Source organism: Abrus precatorius, unplaced genomic scaffold (assembly GCF_003935025.1).
Source record: "Abrus precatorius isolate BTA unplaced genomic scaffold, Abrus_2018 Scaffold10, whole genome shotgun sequence".
In the NCBI taxonomy this organism is placed as follows: Eukaryota; Viridiplantae; Streptophyta; class Magnoliopsida; order Fabales; family Fabaceae; genus Abrus; species Abrus precatorius.
The window spans coordinates 28,600,890-28,615,471 of NW_020874292.1; the positions used below are offsets into that span (position 1 = coordinate 28,600,890).

General features: G+C 32.8%; 2 protein-coding genes across 12 annotated transcripts; one reads left to right on the top strand and one right to left on the bottom strand.

Annotated features, from left to right (window-relative positions):
• The first annotated feature begins 1,092 nt into the window (after positions 1-1,092).
• LOC113869319 (myb family transcription factor PHL7-like) lies at positions 1,093-5,573 on the top strand. 5 transcript variants are annotated; one of them, XM_027505602.1, is made up of 8 exons: positions 1,251-1,368; positions 1,845-1,929; positions 2,959-3,123; positions 3,667-3,743; positions 3,833-3,875; positions 4,024-4,084; positions 4,401-4,470; positions 4,791-5,572. In XM_027505602.1, the coding sequence occupies exons 2-8, from the start codon at positions 1,917-1,919 to the stop codon at positions 5,307-5,309; spliced, it is 948 nt and encodes a 315-aa protein (XP_027361403.1). In that variant the 5' UTR covers positions 1,251-1,368; positions 1,845-1,916; the 3' UTR covers positions 5,310-5,572. The 5 variants fall into 5 exon arrangements, with proteins under 5 accessions (XP_027361412.1, XP_027361397.1, XP_027361420.1 ...); XM_027505589.1 differs by having other exon boundaries at positions 2,899-3,123; positions 4,791-5,568; XM_027505611.1 differs by lacking the exon at positions 1,845-1,929 and having other exon boundaries at positions 1,093-1,368; positions 2,899-3,123; positions 4,791-5,567.
• Positions 5,574-7,417: 1,844 nt separating this feature from the next.
• LOC113871133 lies at positions 7,418-14,337 on the bottom strand. Of its 7 annotated transcripts, XM_027507975.1 has the most exons (15): positions 14,099-14,337; positions 13,436-13,504; positions 13,237-13,364; positions 12,766-12,847; positions 12,550-12,653; positions 12,266-12,392; positions 11,887-11,981; positions 11,522-11,645; positions 10,074-10,154; positions 9,644-9,742; positions 9,368-9,547; positions 8,810-8,938; positions 8,658-8,726; positions 8,099-8,236; positions 7,418-7,833 (listed from the first exon to the last, which is right to left on the bottom strand). In XM_027507975.1, exons 3-15 carry the CDS (start codon positions 13,275-13,277, stop codon positions 7,642-7,644), a joined length of 1,461 nt encoding a protein of 486 aa, XP_027363776.1. In that variant the 5' UTR covers positions 13,278-13,364; positions 13,436-13,504; positions 14,099-14,337; the 3' UTR covers positions 7,418-7,641. The 7 variants fall into 7 exon arrangements, with proteins under 7 accessions (XP_027363776.1, XP_027363785.1, XP_027363794.1 ...); XM_027507984.1 differs by lacking the exon at positions 13,436-13,504; XM_027507993.1 differs by having other exon boundaries at positions 8,837-8,938; positions 13,237-13,504.
• Positions 14,338-14,582: the final 245 nt, after the last annotated feature.

Sequence of the window (14,582 nt, forward strand, 5' to 3'; positions counted from 1 at the left end):
TAGAAAAATAGATTTTTTTATTTAAATGAATTGCTAGTCCTGTCAATGAACGGCTAATTTATTTAAAAGTAGTTTTTTTAAAATTTATTTAATAATTCTTATTGAGACGTAACTACAAATATACTTTTAGCTTAAATTAGACTTTTATAAAAATAAATAAATAAATAAACAGGTTAAACTCAAGCTTAAAATTTAAGAAACAAGTGAAATATAACCATTATAAAATTTAGATTAATGTAACTTATTTTTATTTCTCTTTGAATGGATTCTATAGAGAGAGAGAGAGACAGAGAGAGATGTCACTCTTATCTGCCTAAAAAATTGCTACACTTACAATTTCTGTGTGGCAACGAATGGGCAAAATATAAAGTCAATGATGGATGGACCCTTAACAATTTGGATAGAAGAATGGAAGAATGTGGATTGGTTAAACACTTCAACCCAATGACCTGAAGGGGAGAATAGTCAATACACTAATTCCTATCCTACCCTCACACCAAATAACTAATTTCCCCCCTAAAAAATACTTATGAATTATATTAGTTTTCAAAAATATTTGGAAAAAAAAAAGTAATTATATAAAATTAATATTACATTCGTTAAATTAAACTCTAAACTAAAAGTGATAGATATTTTTACAAAATATGTTTTAAAAGTAAAGTATATAATTAACTAATAAAAATTATTGTGGTCTCAAATTTAATATTAATATTTGTGTTAAATATTTAGAAGAAGAGTTTTGTCATTTATAATAATTTTACTCAATTAAATAAAATTGTCTCTAATAAATATATCTATCTTTTAGAAAGAAAAAAAATTAAAAGCATACTTAATACTTTTTATATTATTTATTTTGATGCTAAGATATAATAAAATTTATTCTAATACTAATATATCAATATATTATTATTCAAGAATAAAATTTTAGGATGTACAATTTTTTATCATATTTTAATATTATTATTTAAATAATTTAAATTTAATATTATACATTGTTTTCAAATATAAAAGAAACATGTAAAAATATCTTCCTGCTTGGTAATGAAAAAACATTTATGTTTTGTATGTTACTTGTGCGTCTTACTATTATTTAGAGTGAGAAAGATTGTTTAGAGATAGAAACAGCGGGGCATTTGGTTTTGTTTTGTTCCATTTCATCGGAAGATTAATTAATTTAATAATTTAACATGGCAGTCCAAATAAATTTAAAAAGAAAAAAAGAGGATTAATTTCATTGGAGGGTATCACTGTATAGGAAGAGAGAGAAAGAGACAGAGACAGAGACAGAGAGGAGGCAGAGCACAGCACTACACAGCTCCGAAATAGGAGGGGGCGAAATTTTGTATGCTTTGGATTTCGTAGATCTGAGTACGTAGTTCTCTTCTTCTTTCTATTGGTTTTTCCTTTCAATTTCAGCTTTCAATCACTCTATCTCTTTATTCCTATGCTTCACTCACTCTCTCTCTCTCTACCTGTTTGTGTGTCTGAAGTTGGTGCTTCTGTGTTCTCTTTCCTTTGTGTTTTGATATTTTTGGTGACCCTTTTGGCTTCTTTGCTTTTAGCTTCATCTCAATGATGCTACTTTCTCTGTTTCAGCTTCAAGTTTGTGTTTTTAACCTTTGACTTCAATTTTTCTATTGCCCATACTTGTAAAGTTTTGTGCTTGCTGCTTGGAAATTGGACATTTCTCTCAGGGTTGGTCTGAAAAGTGTGAAATTTTCAGCCTTTTGTCATCATCGGAGAGTTGTTTGGTTCTTCTTCATGTGGGGCCAGAACACAATTAGTGTTTTTTAGTTTTTTAGGGGAAAAAATGTTAATTGGTTGGTTTTTTAGAATTGTTTTAGCCATGGTGAGTTCTATGGCTGTTATCTTCTATGTGTGAAGAGTTGAAGCATCAATTTTGAGGGTGTTACCTGATGATATTTAGAGGTATTAACATGATGAAAATTAGTCAACTTTTGACACATTCTCAATTCGCTGAGGTTACTGGGTTTATGTATTCTTCTGTAAGCAGCAATAGTTATATTAAATTTTTAATTCTCTTCTTACAAGAATGATAGATATTTTTGTGACTTTCTGAGTTTAAGGAAAAAATTTCTAATATTTTACTCCAGCATTTTTGGTTGGGTCTGGGTGGGGTGTGGGGGGTTTTTAACATATGCTAGGGAAAGAATGATTTCCTCAAATTGTGTTGGGTTCTCTTTTTATGTGTTCTCCAGTTTTAGCAATATTAGTATATATTCTGCAAAGCCGCACTATAGAGTGCTTTCATCAAATAAAAACCCAAGAAAACTTTACTTAGTTATAGAATGATTTAGAGAGGCTAAAAAATTACTTGTTTTAGGTTATGCAGACTTGGAAAGAGTTTACCTTTTCCATGAGGCTTGAGTTTCTACTAGAAACTCACCTGAGGAAAGAAATGAAGAAAGAAAGCAAGAGGCTTCTTTAAAGAAAATGAATGGAAATTCTATTAAATTTTGATAAAATAATCCATTGGATGTCTGGGAGTATTTTTGTTATGATTTTTGTTGAGAGTACTAAATGATTCATTGAGTAAATTTTTTTAATAGCAATCAGAAGGTTTAGGGAGACTTTTATGATGTATATTCATGATTGAACCAAATGTGAGTTGAACTGATTCATATTAGGGATTGGGATCAGAGTAGTTAATTTTGTAATGCTTATAGAAATGGATACTCTATACAGTTTTTGAACTAGGAAAATTTTAATTGTTATTAATGGTATTCCTATCTTGTAGAATCAATAGATTCACGTGTCTGTTCACATGTCTGATTCTTCCCCCGTTTCTTTACCTACTCCCAGTATGCGGTTAAGTTTGAGCTGTTAGTATTAATTTCCATATTATATTATATTCACTTTTATTTTGTTTACTGTCAGATAAATGACAAATGTATCATTCGAAGAGTGTTCCTAGTTTAATTCGAAGTAATTCATTAGTTCATGGTCAGCACATAGATTGTGGAAACAGCACAATGGATCACGGCAATGAAGGAAACAGTCTCACCAACAATTCTAATCTCACCTCAAAACAACGTTTACGGTGGACACATGAGCTACATGAACGCTTTGTTGATGCTGTGGCTCAACTTGGTGGGCCAGATCGTGAGTATTTCCCCTATGTTTTTGGTTAACACAAATCTGGAAATGTTTCTTTCTTGTTCTCCCACCTGAACTTAAAAAGTGACTTTGTTCAGTAAAATGAGAAATCTAGGTTGTGTAGCAGATAATAAAATAGAAGTGTCTACTTCTATATCTCATCAATTTACACTTGTTACTGGAGTTAGCTGGTAAAATGTTGCGTCACTTGTGATTTTTCAAGTATTAGTAATCTCTCTCTCCCTCTTCCATGTATGTGTATGTGCATCAGTAATTAGTTTTGCGCAAAATGGTATCAAATGGGCATGATGATGATATGACTATCCAATGATTCATTGGAAGATCAAATGAGAATTTTCTTTATATGAAAATTAATGAGATACTGTAAAACGTAAAGTTTGAAGAATTGGTTGTATATGTTGTTGATCAGATGTCTAATACTTGTGTTGACTAGATATCTTATTGTTGACTGGGGAGTATTCAAGCTTCTATGTATGATTAACATTCCTTATGAAAGTGTTTTAAATCTCTAACTGTCCTCTTTCCTAGGTGCCACACCCAAAGGTGTCCTCAGAGTTATGGGTGTACAAGGTTTGACCATTTACCATGTCAAAAGCCATTTACAGGTAATGTACCCTTAAAATGGTCTCTTAGCATGATGTCCATTATTCTCGTTCATAAATCTTAATCCATTCTATTTTTCTGTTGCATGCAGAAATACAGACTAGCAAAATACCTACCAGACTCCTCATCTGATGGTATGTCTACCTGATTTCATTGTTTAAATTGTTCATGTATATTGTATATGATATGATATTGAGGAAAATGGTTTCTTGTTTCTAGTCCATTAAACTTTCATTTTGCTTTGATTCTCCCTTTGAGTGTAACTTTTAAAATTGATTATAGAAGGGAAAAAAGCTGACAAGAAAGAAACAGGGGATATGCTTTCCAATCTTGATGGTTCATCGTGAGTATTTCTGCCTCTTTGTTTTCTTTTGGGTTGTCAAACTTATACAAATTGATGGAAGCTTATGCGCAATTTTTTATTTATTTGGGATACTAAAGCACATTGGCTAACCATCTATGCTTTTACATCCTGGAGTCAAATTTACAAGTCTTAACAACAATAGAAAATTGTCTATTTTTGTGTTCAACAGTCAACACCTTGAAACTTTTACTTGGGATGAAAAAATGTAACTTTTTTTTTTTATCAAACGATCTTGACTGTTTGATGAGTTCTGATGGTATGAATGACTATTACTTGTGGGTTTATCTGTCTGCAGTGGGATGCAGATTACTGAAGCACTAAAGCTTCAAATGGAGGTACAGAAGCGACTACATGAACAATTGGAGGTATATTCTCGTAGTTGAACTGATCTAATGACTGACCAATGTCAGCTGTTTGTAAATTTTTATGATTTTTATTACATTTAATCATGTGAATAGCTTGATACCAATTGAAAAGCTTGATAGTGTTAATAACCTTTGCTCTAGTGGTCCAACTCCAAGCCATATTGCATAATGCATTTTATGGGGTTTGAACTTTATGTTTATTCACTGCTTTGAAATTTCACTCAAATGTTTATAAATACAAATAGAACATGCACTCTCCTTATACTTTGAATCAAGAGAAGGAAGAACAGACAAATAACTTATATTGTAATGTGAAACAGGTGCAGAGACAGCTACAATTACGGATAGAAGCCCAGGGTAAATATCTGAAAAAAATAATTGAAGAGCAACAGCGGCTAAGTGGTGTTCTTTCAGAGGCACCTGGCACTGGTGTTGCAGCCTTGGATTCAGGGGATGTGTGCCAGGAACCTGATAATAAGACTGACCCGGCAACCCCTGACCCAGAAAAAGCTGCTAAAGAGCGTGCCCCAGCAAAGAGTCTTTCAATTGAATCTTTTTCATCCCATCATGAACCAATGACACCAGATTCTGGTTGCCATGTTGGTTCCCCTGCTGACAGTCCTAAAGGGGAGAGATCAACCAAGAAGCAACGAGTAAGCATGGAGGGAGCGTATTCTAAACCTGACATGGTGCTTCCGCATCAGATACTGGAGTCAAGCATGTCATCATACCAGCAGCCAAACTCTGTTTTCCTTAGCCATGATCAATTTGATCCTTCTTTGGGTATATCTACCAGAAATGGTGAGGAATTGGAGAAGGTTGGTGGCAACAATCTGTGATTTGGTGTAATATGTAGGTTGTGTAGTAGGACTCATTCTATCATCCTTCTAAGCTTAGTTTCTGTGTTATATGTATTCCTTGAATAGATGAAGGAACCTGATCTTCATAGTTTCCCAATGTTCTTAGTTTTCAGTTCAAATGTTCAATACTTGACTAAATATCCAACCTTTAATTACTTTTAGGGAACTTAGTTTGAATTGGGTTAATAGAAAGAATCTTGTCATCTGCTCCATAAACTTATTCATCAAGGTGACTCTAAAAGGCTTATGGGGTTATACATAATCTCTTGACTAGCCAAAGGAATTATGCGGATGTCTAGGGACAGGTTTAGTGCTGTGAGTGGTCTAGCGTTGGGGTATATTTTAACAGATAAGATAAAAAAAAACAAAATTTAGGTACAGTAATATAAATACTATTAGTGTTCTCTAATCCTAATTAAAGTTTTATATCAGTAATGTGTATTGACTTTTAATAATGATGTGTTGATCTTTAATGACAATTTTTATTAGGTGAAACACTAATTTTAGTCCGAGAATATTACTAACATTACTTATGGTATTGTACTCAAGTTTTATCAGAAAGAAAATTGACCTTAGTTGTGATTGATTTGATTGTGCTAATGACGAAACTTCAAGATATGTACAAGTTTATGTTTATCTAGAAGTGTGCATTGTAAATTTATACAGATGATGTCTTATTTCAAGAAAAAAAAATTAATAACAAGACTATATGGTTACAATGAATAAACACAGCATTCCACTAGTTATGTATGAAAATCGGCAGACGCCACGTGTGGAGCTGGGTGCAAGGTGCCTAATTTGTCAAACAAAATGCATATTAGTTCTGCGGTCTAAATCGAATATTCTTTGGCCTTCTTTCTCCCTAGTTGTTTTTGGAACATCTATGAGTTTTTAATATCAAGAATGAAGGAAATCTCTTCAACATTCTTCCATTTTTCTAACAAATTCTAATTTTGGGCCATTTTTTGTTCTCAATGTAATAATGTAATGTCCAAAGACGCAACTATATTTGGACGTGAGATAGTACCACCCACTGAACTGATATTGTGTAGAAGTTACTATAAACCACATCGTGAATGATACTTCCAAATTTATTTGTCTATTTTAAAAAATAGCACATAAATTAAGAATTATAATTAATATTCTTATTTATATTATTTTAAAAAAAAATTAATGACACATATATTATTTCTTTTAATTATGATAAGTGTATAATGTTTAAGAATTAGCGAGAGATAAGGGTATAATTAAAAATGTAGTAATTGATATTATTTTAAAATTTTAAATTAATAATTAAATAGAACCAAAAATTTTTATTTAAAGTTAGCAGAAGAAGAAATACAAGGAATATCCTATGGCAGACCATATTAAAGGAAAAACATATGCATAGATTTTGTTTACAGACCATCTAAACTATTTATTAATTAATTACTTAAAATTTTGCACTATGCAATAATATATCTGTTTATTTTTTCTTGTCAAATATCTGTTGTTGATTTCCTAAATATGCACAATAGTTTCTCGTATCAAAGGCATATGAAAATTATAACATTAGAGAACCCGAAGATAGAAGCAGGGGGCAGCAAATGGTGGAAAAAAAAGCTAGTTTTGTCAACAGTGACTGCTAGGTATACTTACTAATGCAATGTCCATGTGAATTCGGACATTAATATCATCAAATTAACTTAAATAACGTACACGTTGAATAGAGTCAAACTGATAATTTACCACCCAAACATAATATTTGTAACTTTAAATGATTTTAATTCTGATTGTATTAACATTAAAATTCTAAGTTATAATTCCATTCTATCACCCGAACATGAAGTATTTTGTATCAAGACCACATTTGGATAAATTATGTAGTTAAACACCTATTCAATAAAAACATATTATTCTAATAAACTTTTCCATAAAATTTATTAAAATAAGAAAACAGATCATAGAACAGTCAAAAAGATAATTTCACAAGTCCAAATAAGTTCCATAAAAGTTCTTTCAAAATGTTCAATGCCAACCATCACCCAACACAAGAAGCATAGTAAGCCCCCAATGTTGATATTGCAAGATTAGATGGCAAAAACTGAAAAGTCTCATTCATAACAGTAAACAAGTAGTGAAAGAGGAGCCAGAAAGAGAAACCAATATTCTGCACCTAAGTACATGTTGAATATTCCCAATAGAGAATCAAATAGTAGACCTACAAACAAGTTGAGTTTCATGAGCTGCCTAAAAATAGCAGTCTCTTACATTGATGTTATGAAAACAAATGGTTAGAGGAACTATATAACACAATAGCAGTTAGGACACGTCAAGAGGACTTTTGTCTCCGATGAGCAGATCCCCTTAAGATGCAAAGTCGCAGGCGTCGAGTGAGGGACTGCCACTTGTCAATTTTTTCAGATTTAAGCTTCTTTGTTAATCTTACAGCTTTCTTCTTCTTTCCGTCTTCTTTTGGGTCTGCTGATATTTCTTTCATACTTCCTCGGGGTGTTGCAAATACCTTAAGAGAATTTCAATATTAGATACACATGAAGCACATAACAACCATGTCAATAAATGAATTACTAGAAAATATAGTAGTCTACTACAGATAAGGATGAGAAGCAAAGATAGCACAGCACCATGATATAAACTAGCAGACAAGTTACTATCGCATAAGTATTGCATGTCACTTCCAAACCATTTTTATGCCCTCAACTAATTAATAGATTTGACAATATGTGCAGTGCACATGCATGCAAGTGTGTTCTGAGAGAGAGAGAGACCTCAGAACCATTATCATCACCCCTGAAATCTGGATAGGATTCTTCATCAGTGAGTCCTAAAGAAGAACATCTTCCCCAGCTTTCTCTGGTTGAGCTAGTATATGAGTAATAATCTTCAGTCAGGCCATTATGCTCATCCTGTTGAATCATTAAAGTCAATTTCAGGAGAAATAAAAAGTGAGCTAAGATCTACGCACTGACTTTTTAAACCACTAAAGCGAATATACAGTTGATAGCAAATAGTTACTGAAAAAAACTACTTATGTGGACTAAAGATTTTAATAAATATTGTGTCAAGACCAGCTGGGCAACATGTTTTAACCTGAAGCAGGTTGGCATAGGCTGGTTTATGGGATAAACCATTTTAAGTAAATAAAAAATAAAAAATTATACAGTCAAAAAGATAAATATCGCTTGTACGGATAGTGCATTCAAGTATTAAAAGCAACCCAGATTAAAGGTGCCATAAGCTGGTAATTTGCTTCCAATAGTGAGATGTAGATATAAAAAAACGCTTGAACAATTTCTTAATTTCAGAGAAGGTACTTGATAAAATCACCTTCACATCTGCAGGCTCATCACAGCCAGGTCCACTATAGCCATTCATTGATTCCTGGCTAATCATGGACTCCTGCATTAGAAGCAATTAATGAATTAACACAGGATTGAGACAAAATAACACGAACAGACGGAAAGAGCCATCCTACGTACTGGAGCAACTTTCGAACTCTCACTAACTGATGCTGTGACTGAATTTGAAATGCTTGGAGGAGCATAAGATGAACTTGGAGCATCAGTAGTTACAGACTGGAGACTAGCGAGTATCTTATATAACAGGTTCTAGAATGCAAGCAAGAGCAAATCCATGATTTATTATTCAAATAACACCCACAAAACAATGTGAATTGAATAACAATATATACCTACATAATATTTTATGCTAATATTTCCAAAAGGTGAAATGAAAGTTAACATCTTAAATTTATTGAGGTTTTAGGAAGTTGAGACTAGATGATCCTATATCTCTCTTCTCTTTTGCTTTTCCAATTTTTTAATTTGTTACTGTTACTTGAAGCTTGGTGATGTATAATTGTTTTGAGTTGACAAACTGCATTCTAGGCAGCAAGTATAAATTCAGGTGTATTTCTTGTACCCCAGCATACACAGACGGCATTTTAGTGGAATCATCAATATAGAATGGTAGCAATTGTCATGCGGATAAATATACTTAAGAGAGCAAACTAAGACGTAACTCTAAATGCTAATTACCTCATTCACAGTAGAACCAAATTTTAAACCACCAAATTCAATATAATGCTCAACCTTACGAGGTCTAGGAATGTGAGGAGGGCGAAGGACATTGTAGAAGAAAATGGAAACTGAATCCATAAAGAACTGTGGCCGAGCGGAGTTATGATCACCATCAAATTTTATGATATTTTTATCTCCCTACAAATTCAGAGACCAAGTCATATTTTGTCTGTTAAAAGAGTGCCAAACTGCATACTGCTCTAAAAATATTTGTTCAATGATTTGAAATAATACCGCATATGACTCAGAGATGAGATCAGAGTGGTGAGGTTGAATGAATTGGTCATCATTACCATGTCCAAATAAAACAGGAATGTATGTCTTCGGTGCAACCTGTAAGCTTTTAAAGCATTAGCATAGTCATGGAGATGAAGTAACTATACCTAACTACTTGTTTATCCAGAAAATAAATGCAACTAAATTGTTTTAATTAGCCTATTTTGTGTTCAAAATAGCTTATAATCAAAATATTCCTTAGAGATTCTTCAAAGAAAAAAATTGCAAATTTTCCCTTATAAATAAGTGAATCCAAACATGTTATAAGACTTTAAGGTGAAAATATACAAGTTAAGTTTCCATCAATAATACTACAATTTCCAAAGTGAAACAAATAAAGAAAAATTTCACCATTCTTCATTAAAAAAACTGCAGAATGAATCCATACCAACAAACAGTTCAGGTCCATAATATCAAACTTTGCCTTCTTCTCAATAACCCGACGCATATATTGTACAGCCATTTTAACCTAATTGTGGTTGATATCAGCAAAATGTCAGTTTAATCAAAACTAGAAATGCTCATAAAATGACACTCTAGAAAGAAAACAATTCACGTTTAACGGGTATTGATCTTAGATCCACTTTGCATGTCGGCATTAAAAAATGATAGGAAAAGCCAAAACAAAATTTCAATAAACATAAACGCAAATTATACAATGTCAACTGTGACAAGAAAACAGGTGACAGCTCTAAGATGAAAGACTTTACCACTTCATAGATCCCCAGCCCATTCAACGAAGCAAGATATAAAACCTAACTCTATCAATCAATACGCATTTAAAAAAAATATAAAACCTACAGGTTCTACTGCACAAATACATAAGCAAAACTGTAAAATATGGTATTCATTTGTTACTTCAAACAAAAGGCATTTTTCTCAATAATTATATCAATCAGCTTTATTATTAAAAAAAATGTGAGGATATCATTATTATGTCATAATTAAAGCCAAGAAAATGTCATAGTTAATAAATCCCTAAATTTCATAATTACAAAAATCCAAATAAAAACCCTAAAAGGTAAGGAACCCTAAATCCTGAATACAATCTTATTTAAAGCTAATCTTAACAAAGAATAACTTCATTCTTTAGGATTGCTTTTCAAATTTTAACCAAAATTTATGATGATAATGGATCAAATTGGCCAATAAAAAAATGTAAATCTGAAAAGCCTTGCTAATGTCTATAGAATCAGGTAAAAAATTTTCTATGCAAGCTGATGGGTTCTAAGCCAAATTATACAGCAAAAAGAAAGATTCAAGAAAAAATTCTTTATTGAATTTGTCAACAACATAAATCCAGAGCCTTTAGAGGAAAAGATGACTTAAAAATCGTTTAAGGTGGTTTGTTCATGTGCAAAGAAGACCTTTACAGGCACTAGTAAGGAGAGTGGACTACATAACTCTTAATCCGGTAAAGAGGAGTCGAGGAAGACAAAGTTATTAAAAAAGACCTGTTGATTAACCAGATTTTTAAAGATTTGGTTTTTGACCAAACTCAATAGTGTTGTGTAATCTATGTAACTGAACTTTGATATCCGAAAGATTCAAAAATTAATTTCCCTATAATTAGTTACACCTCTTTTCTATACACTCTCATTCCCTAACTGAAACATAACCACCTATTCCTTTGCTTTTCTTTTTCTTTTTCCTTGAATAGACCCCCCAAACTTGGGCCTTGTTGGGCCCATCTCCAACAACTGCTCCCTTTCTAGATTTGGTCGGACAATGACATTTACCCAAACTAAAGAAATGGTTATGTCTGCACACACACACACACACTTGTAGCGTGAACTTTGGACACACACACACAGGGGGAGAGAGAGAGATGTGTACAGTGAACTTTGGAAGTCGAATTTTATAGACATCAGCAAGCTCCATCATCAGATTATATAAGTTTGAAAAGGCACTATCCAACACCATTCCAGCAATAGAAGGGTCTTCAGCTCCATAAAGAAGGCTACACCATGTCAAAGCAAAGTGAGAATCAATTACACTAGAGATTTTCATATATATGTGGCTTGTAATTACACATATATGGAACAGAGGGAGATACAACCAGCATCTAAGTCTTAGGTCTAGAGCTATCTTGAGGAGTATTTGGTTTCTTTTTTTGATTATGTACAAATATATAGAAAGAAATTCTTACTAAAATCATAAAAAATAAAAATAAAAAAAAAACTGGTCAGATGATGTAATACCTTGTAACAGCACCCATTGATCGTCCCCAGAGACCAATACGAGATACTTGCTTGTTGCTTCTTAAATGCGACACCACCATCTTGAGGTCGTCTTTCTGTCACAGGAAACATAAAAGTTGAGAAAACTTCAAGGAAAATTACACAAATAAGCATGCAAGTTTATAAATATGTTGATTCTTAATTTCATAAAAGACATAATCACAGAAACAGAATCGTGATTTGATAAGCTAATTATACAGATCAATACAGGCATAATAACCAGAAATAAATGATATGTACGATCAGAAAATATAAGATATGATTAAGATTTATCTTAATCATAAATCCTATCCTAATAGTAATGTTGGAAACTAAAGATATGCAAAAAGAGGAATCTTACTTCATGCCAACCGAGGCTAACATGGTCTCCATCAGATAAGCCTGACCCCGAGAAGTCAAGAGTAAAAACAGTAATATTTGATGGAAGAAGAACAACAGCAGCTTCATTGGCATCTGCCCTACATCCACTGTATCATTGTACATACACATAAATATTAAAGAGAGAAGAATAGAATGGGCTTGTCATTCTGAAAAAATGCGAGAAAATGATAGTTATGATTGTACTTCAGGACATATAGAATCTGTTTTATGCAGCGATAGCAGTATCCATAAAAATTGAATTACCTATTTCCATGGCAATAAATAACACAAGGAAGAGAAATATCTTCAGGGAAAGGTGAAGGGAGATAATGACTACACTGCAAGGTGTAGCCTCTGGAATTTTTGAGCTGCACAGTTTAAAAACAAGGAAGATAATCTAGTTTTCAACAAGCTCTTGTAAATAGTAATAATCATAAAGTAATATTTACAATAGTAATTATATAACATGTCCATACTTGCCTCCAAATCCTGCCTTTGGTATGTTTTTCCTGCAAGGGTGAATTCTTTTTCCCATAGGTACTCATCTGGATCATACTCAGCCCTGTATATTTGACAAAATAGATACACTGAAACTGTAACTCAGTTGGCTTGAAAAAAGATAACCGCGGGTTGAGCATTGGGTGCAGGGGCAATTAGTATGTATTTGCATTAGTTGAATACAAGCAAAAAATATTTATATAAAAATCAGAAGAAGTAATAATTTAAGCCGATGGTAAAAATTGTCTAGTATAGCTTTGCCAAGATGGTTGAGGCAAGTTCAGTTGAACACAATACAGAGTAAAACAAATGTCAATCAAATGAAAAGAAGAATTTACTAGCTTCAACACACAATTGAAATAACAAACAGAACTGAAAAGCTAGCCACTTTTCGAACTTAGGATGCAAATAAACTAGTGCTAAGCCACCAACCAGTAAAACAGAAAGTAATACCTGGGAGGGCGAACAATGAAATTGATGAATTGCTCTATCATCTTGCTTCTTTGTGTATCTCAGAGAAGCTCCGCTTCAAGAGATTACAAGCGGAGCCTCTGAGAAACTCAAAGTCAATTCTCCCCCATCTCTCCAAACACATAAAACTCCTTCAATTGTACCTTAATCTCAAATCCTCTCAAGATTGACAGAATCTTACTCCTGAATTTGGATGCTAGACATTAATCAAGGACAACCATTTCCAACACAAGCTATTAATGCCCTATTCCTGTTAAAAAGGAAAACACCAACTAGCTCCTTAGAAGGTGACATTTGACTCGGTACCAAAAATTTTTCAAATTTATGGTCCCATGCAATGATATGGAGAGAGAGAGAGAGAGAGGGAGAGAGGAAGGGGGGAAAAACTGAAACCATTTTCAGAACCAAATGCCATCAAATTTTTACAAAAGCTGTTTCTAGAAAAAGTGAAAAACCATAAAACAAAAGCATTAAGCCAGAGATTTTCACCCCAAATAGAAGTTACGTTTGCACACCATTTTTTTCCACCATTACTGCACCAACATTATTCAAGGTAAAAAAAAAATTCAAACTTGGGTTACAGTGCACACGTGACCCCCATGAAATGGTCTCAAATGTTACAAGAAATAATGTAAAAGCTGATAAAGCAAGATAGAATGTGAGGATGGAAAAGAAACAAGGGACAATAGTTCCTTGTCAGATCCTACATTACATCAATGAAGATTCTCTTTCAATGAATTGCATATCATACCAATGAACATGATCTCTGAATCTGATTTTGGCAACAAGAGGAAGCAGAAACAAGGAAAATTGAAAGAGAGGAATAAAAAGAAAACAACTTCACCAGAATGGGGAAGAGGGTATGGGGTAGGACCCATAAACAAATGCAAAATGCCAATCTGAGGACTAATAGGAACAGAAAAAAAAGATTGAAAATTGATGAAAGTGTTGTTCTTCCTTGTCCTTTGGATTTTACTGAGCAGGAGAAATCATCGGATATGGGAAATGAATGTGAAGATCAACGACAGACACGCCCCCTCAAGCAACCAACTGGAATTTACTTAAATTAGTTCTATCTGAACATTCTCTGTTTGAAAGATTCATGTGGATGTTCTCTCTCGTTATTTAAGTTCAATTAAGTTAACAGCTTTATTATTAAATTACTTTTTAATCCACCCTGTATTATCTGTTTTAACTATATGAAATGGTCATTTTAAAAATAATTCTTAAAGGGTTTGTAAGACACACGTTAAGTGATCCATTAATTGATATTTAGTTTGAGATTGTGTTAATCTATTAATCTATTTCCCTTTATGCAAAGATGTATT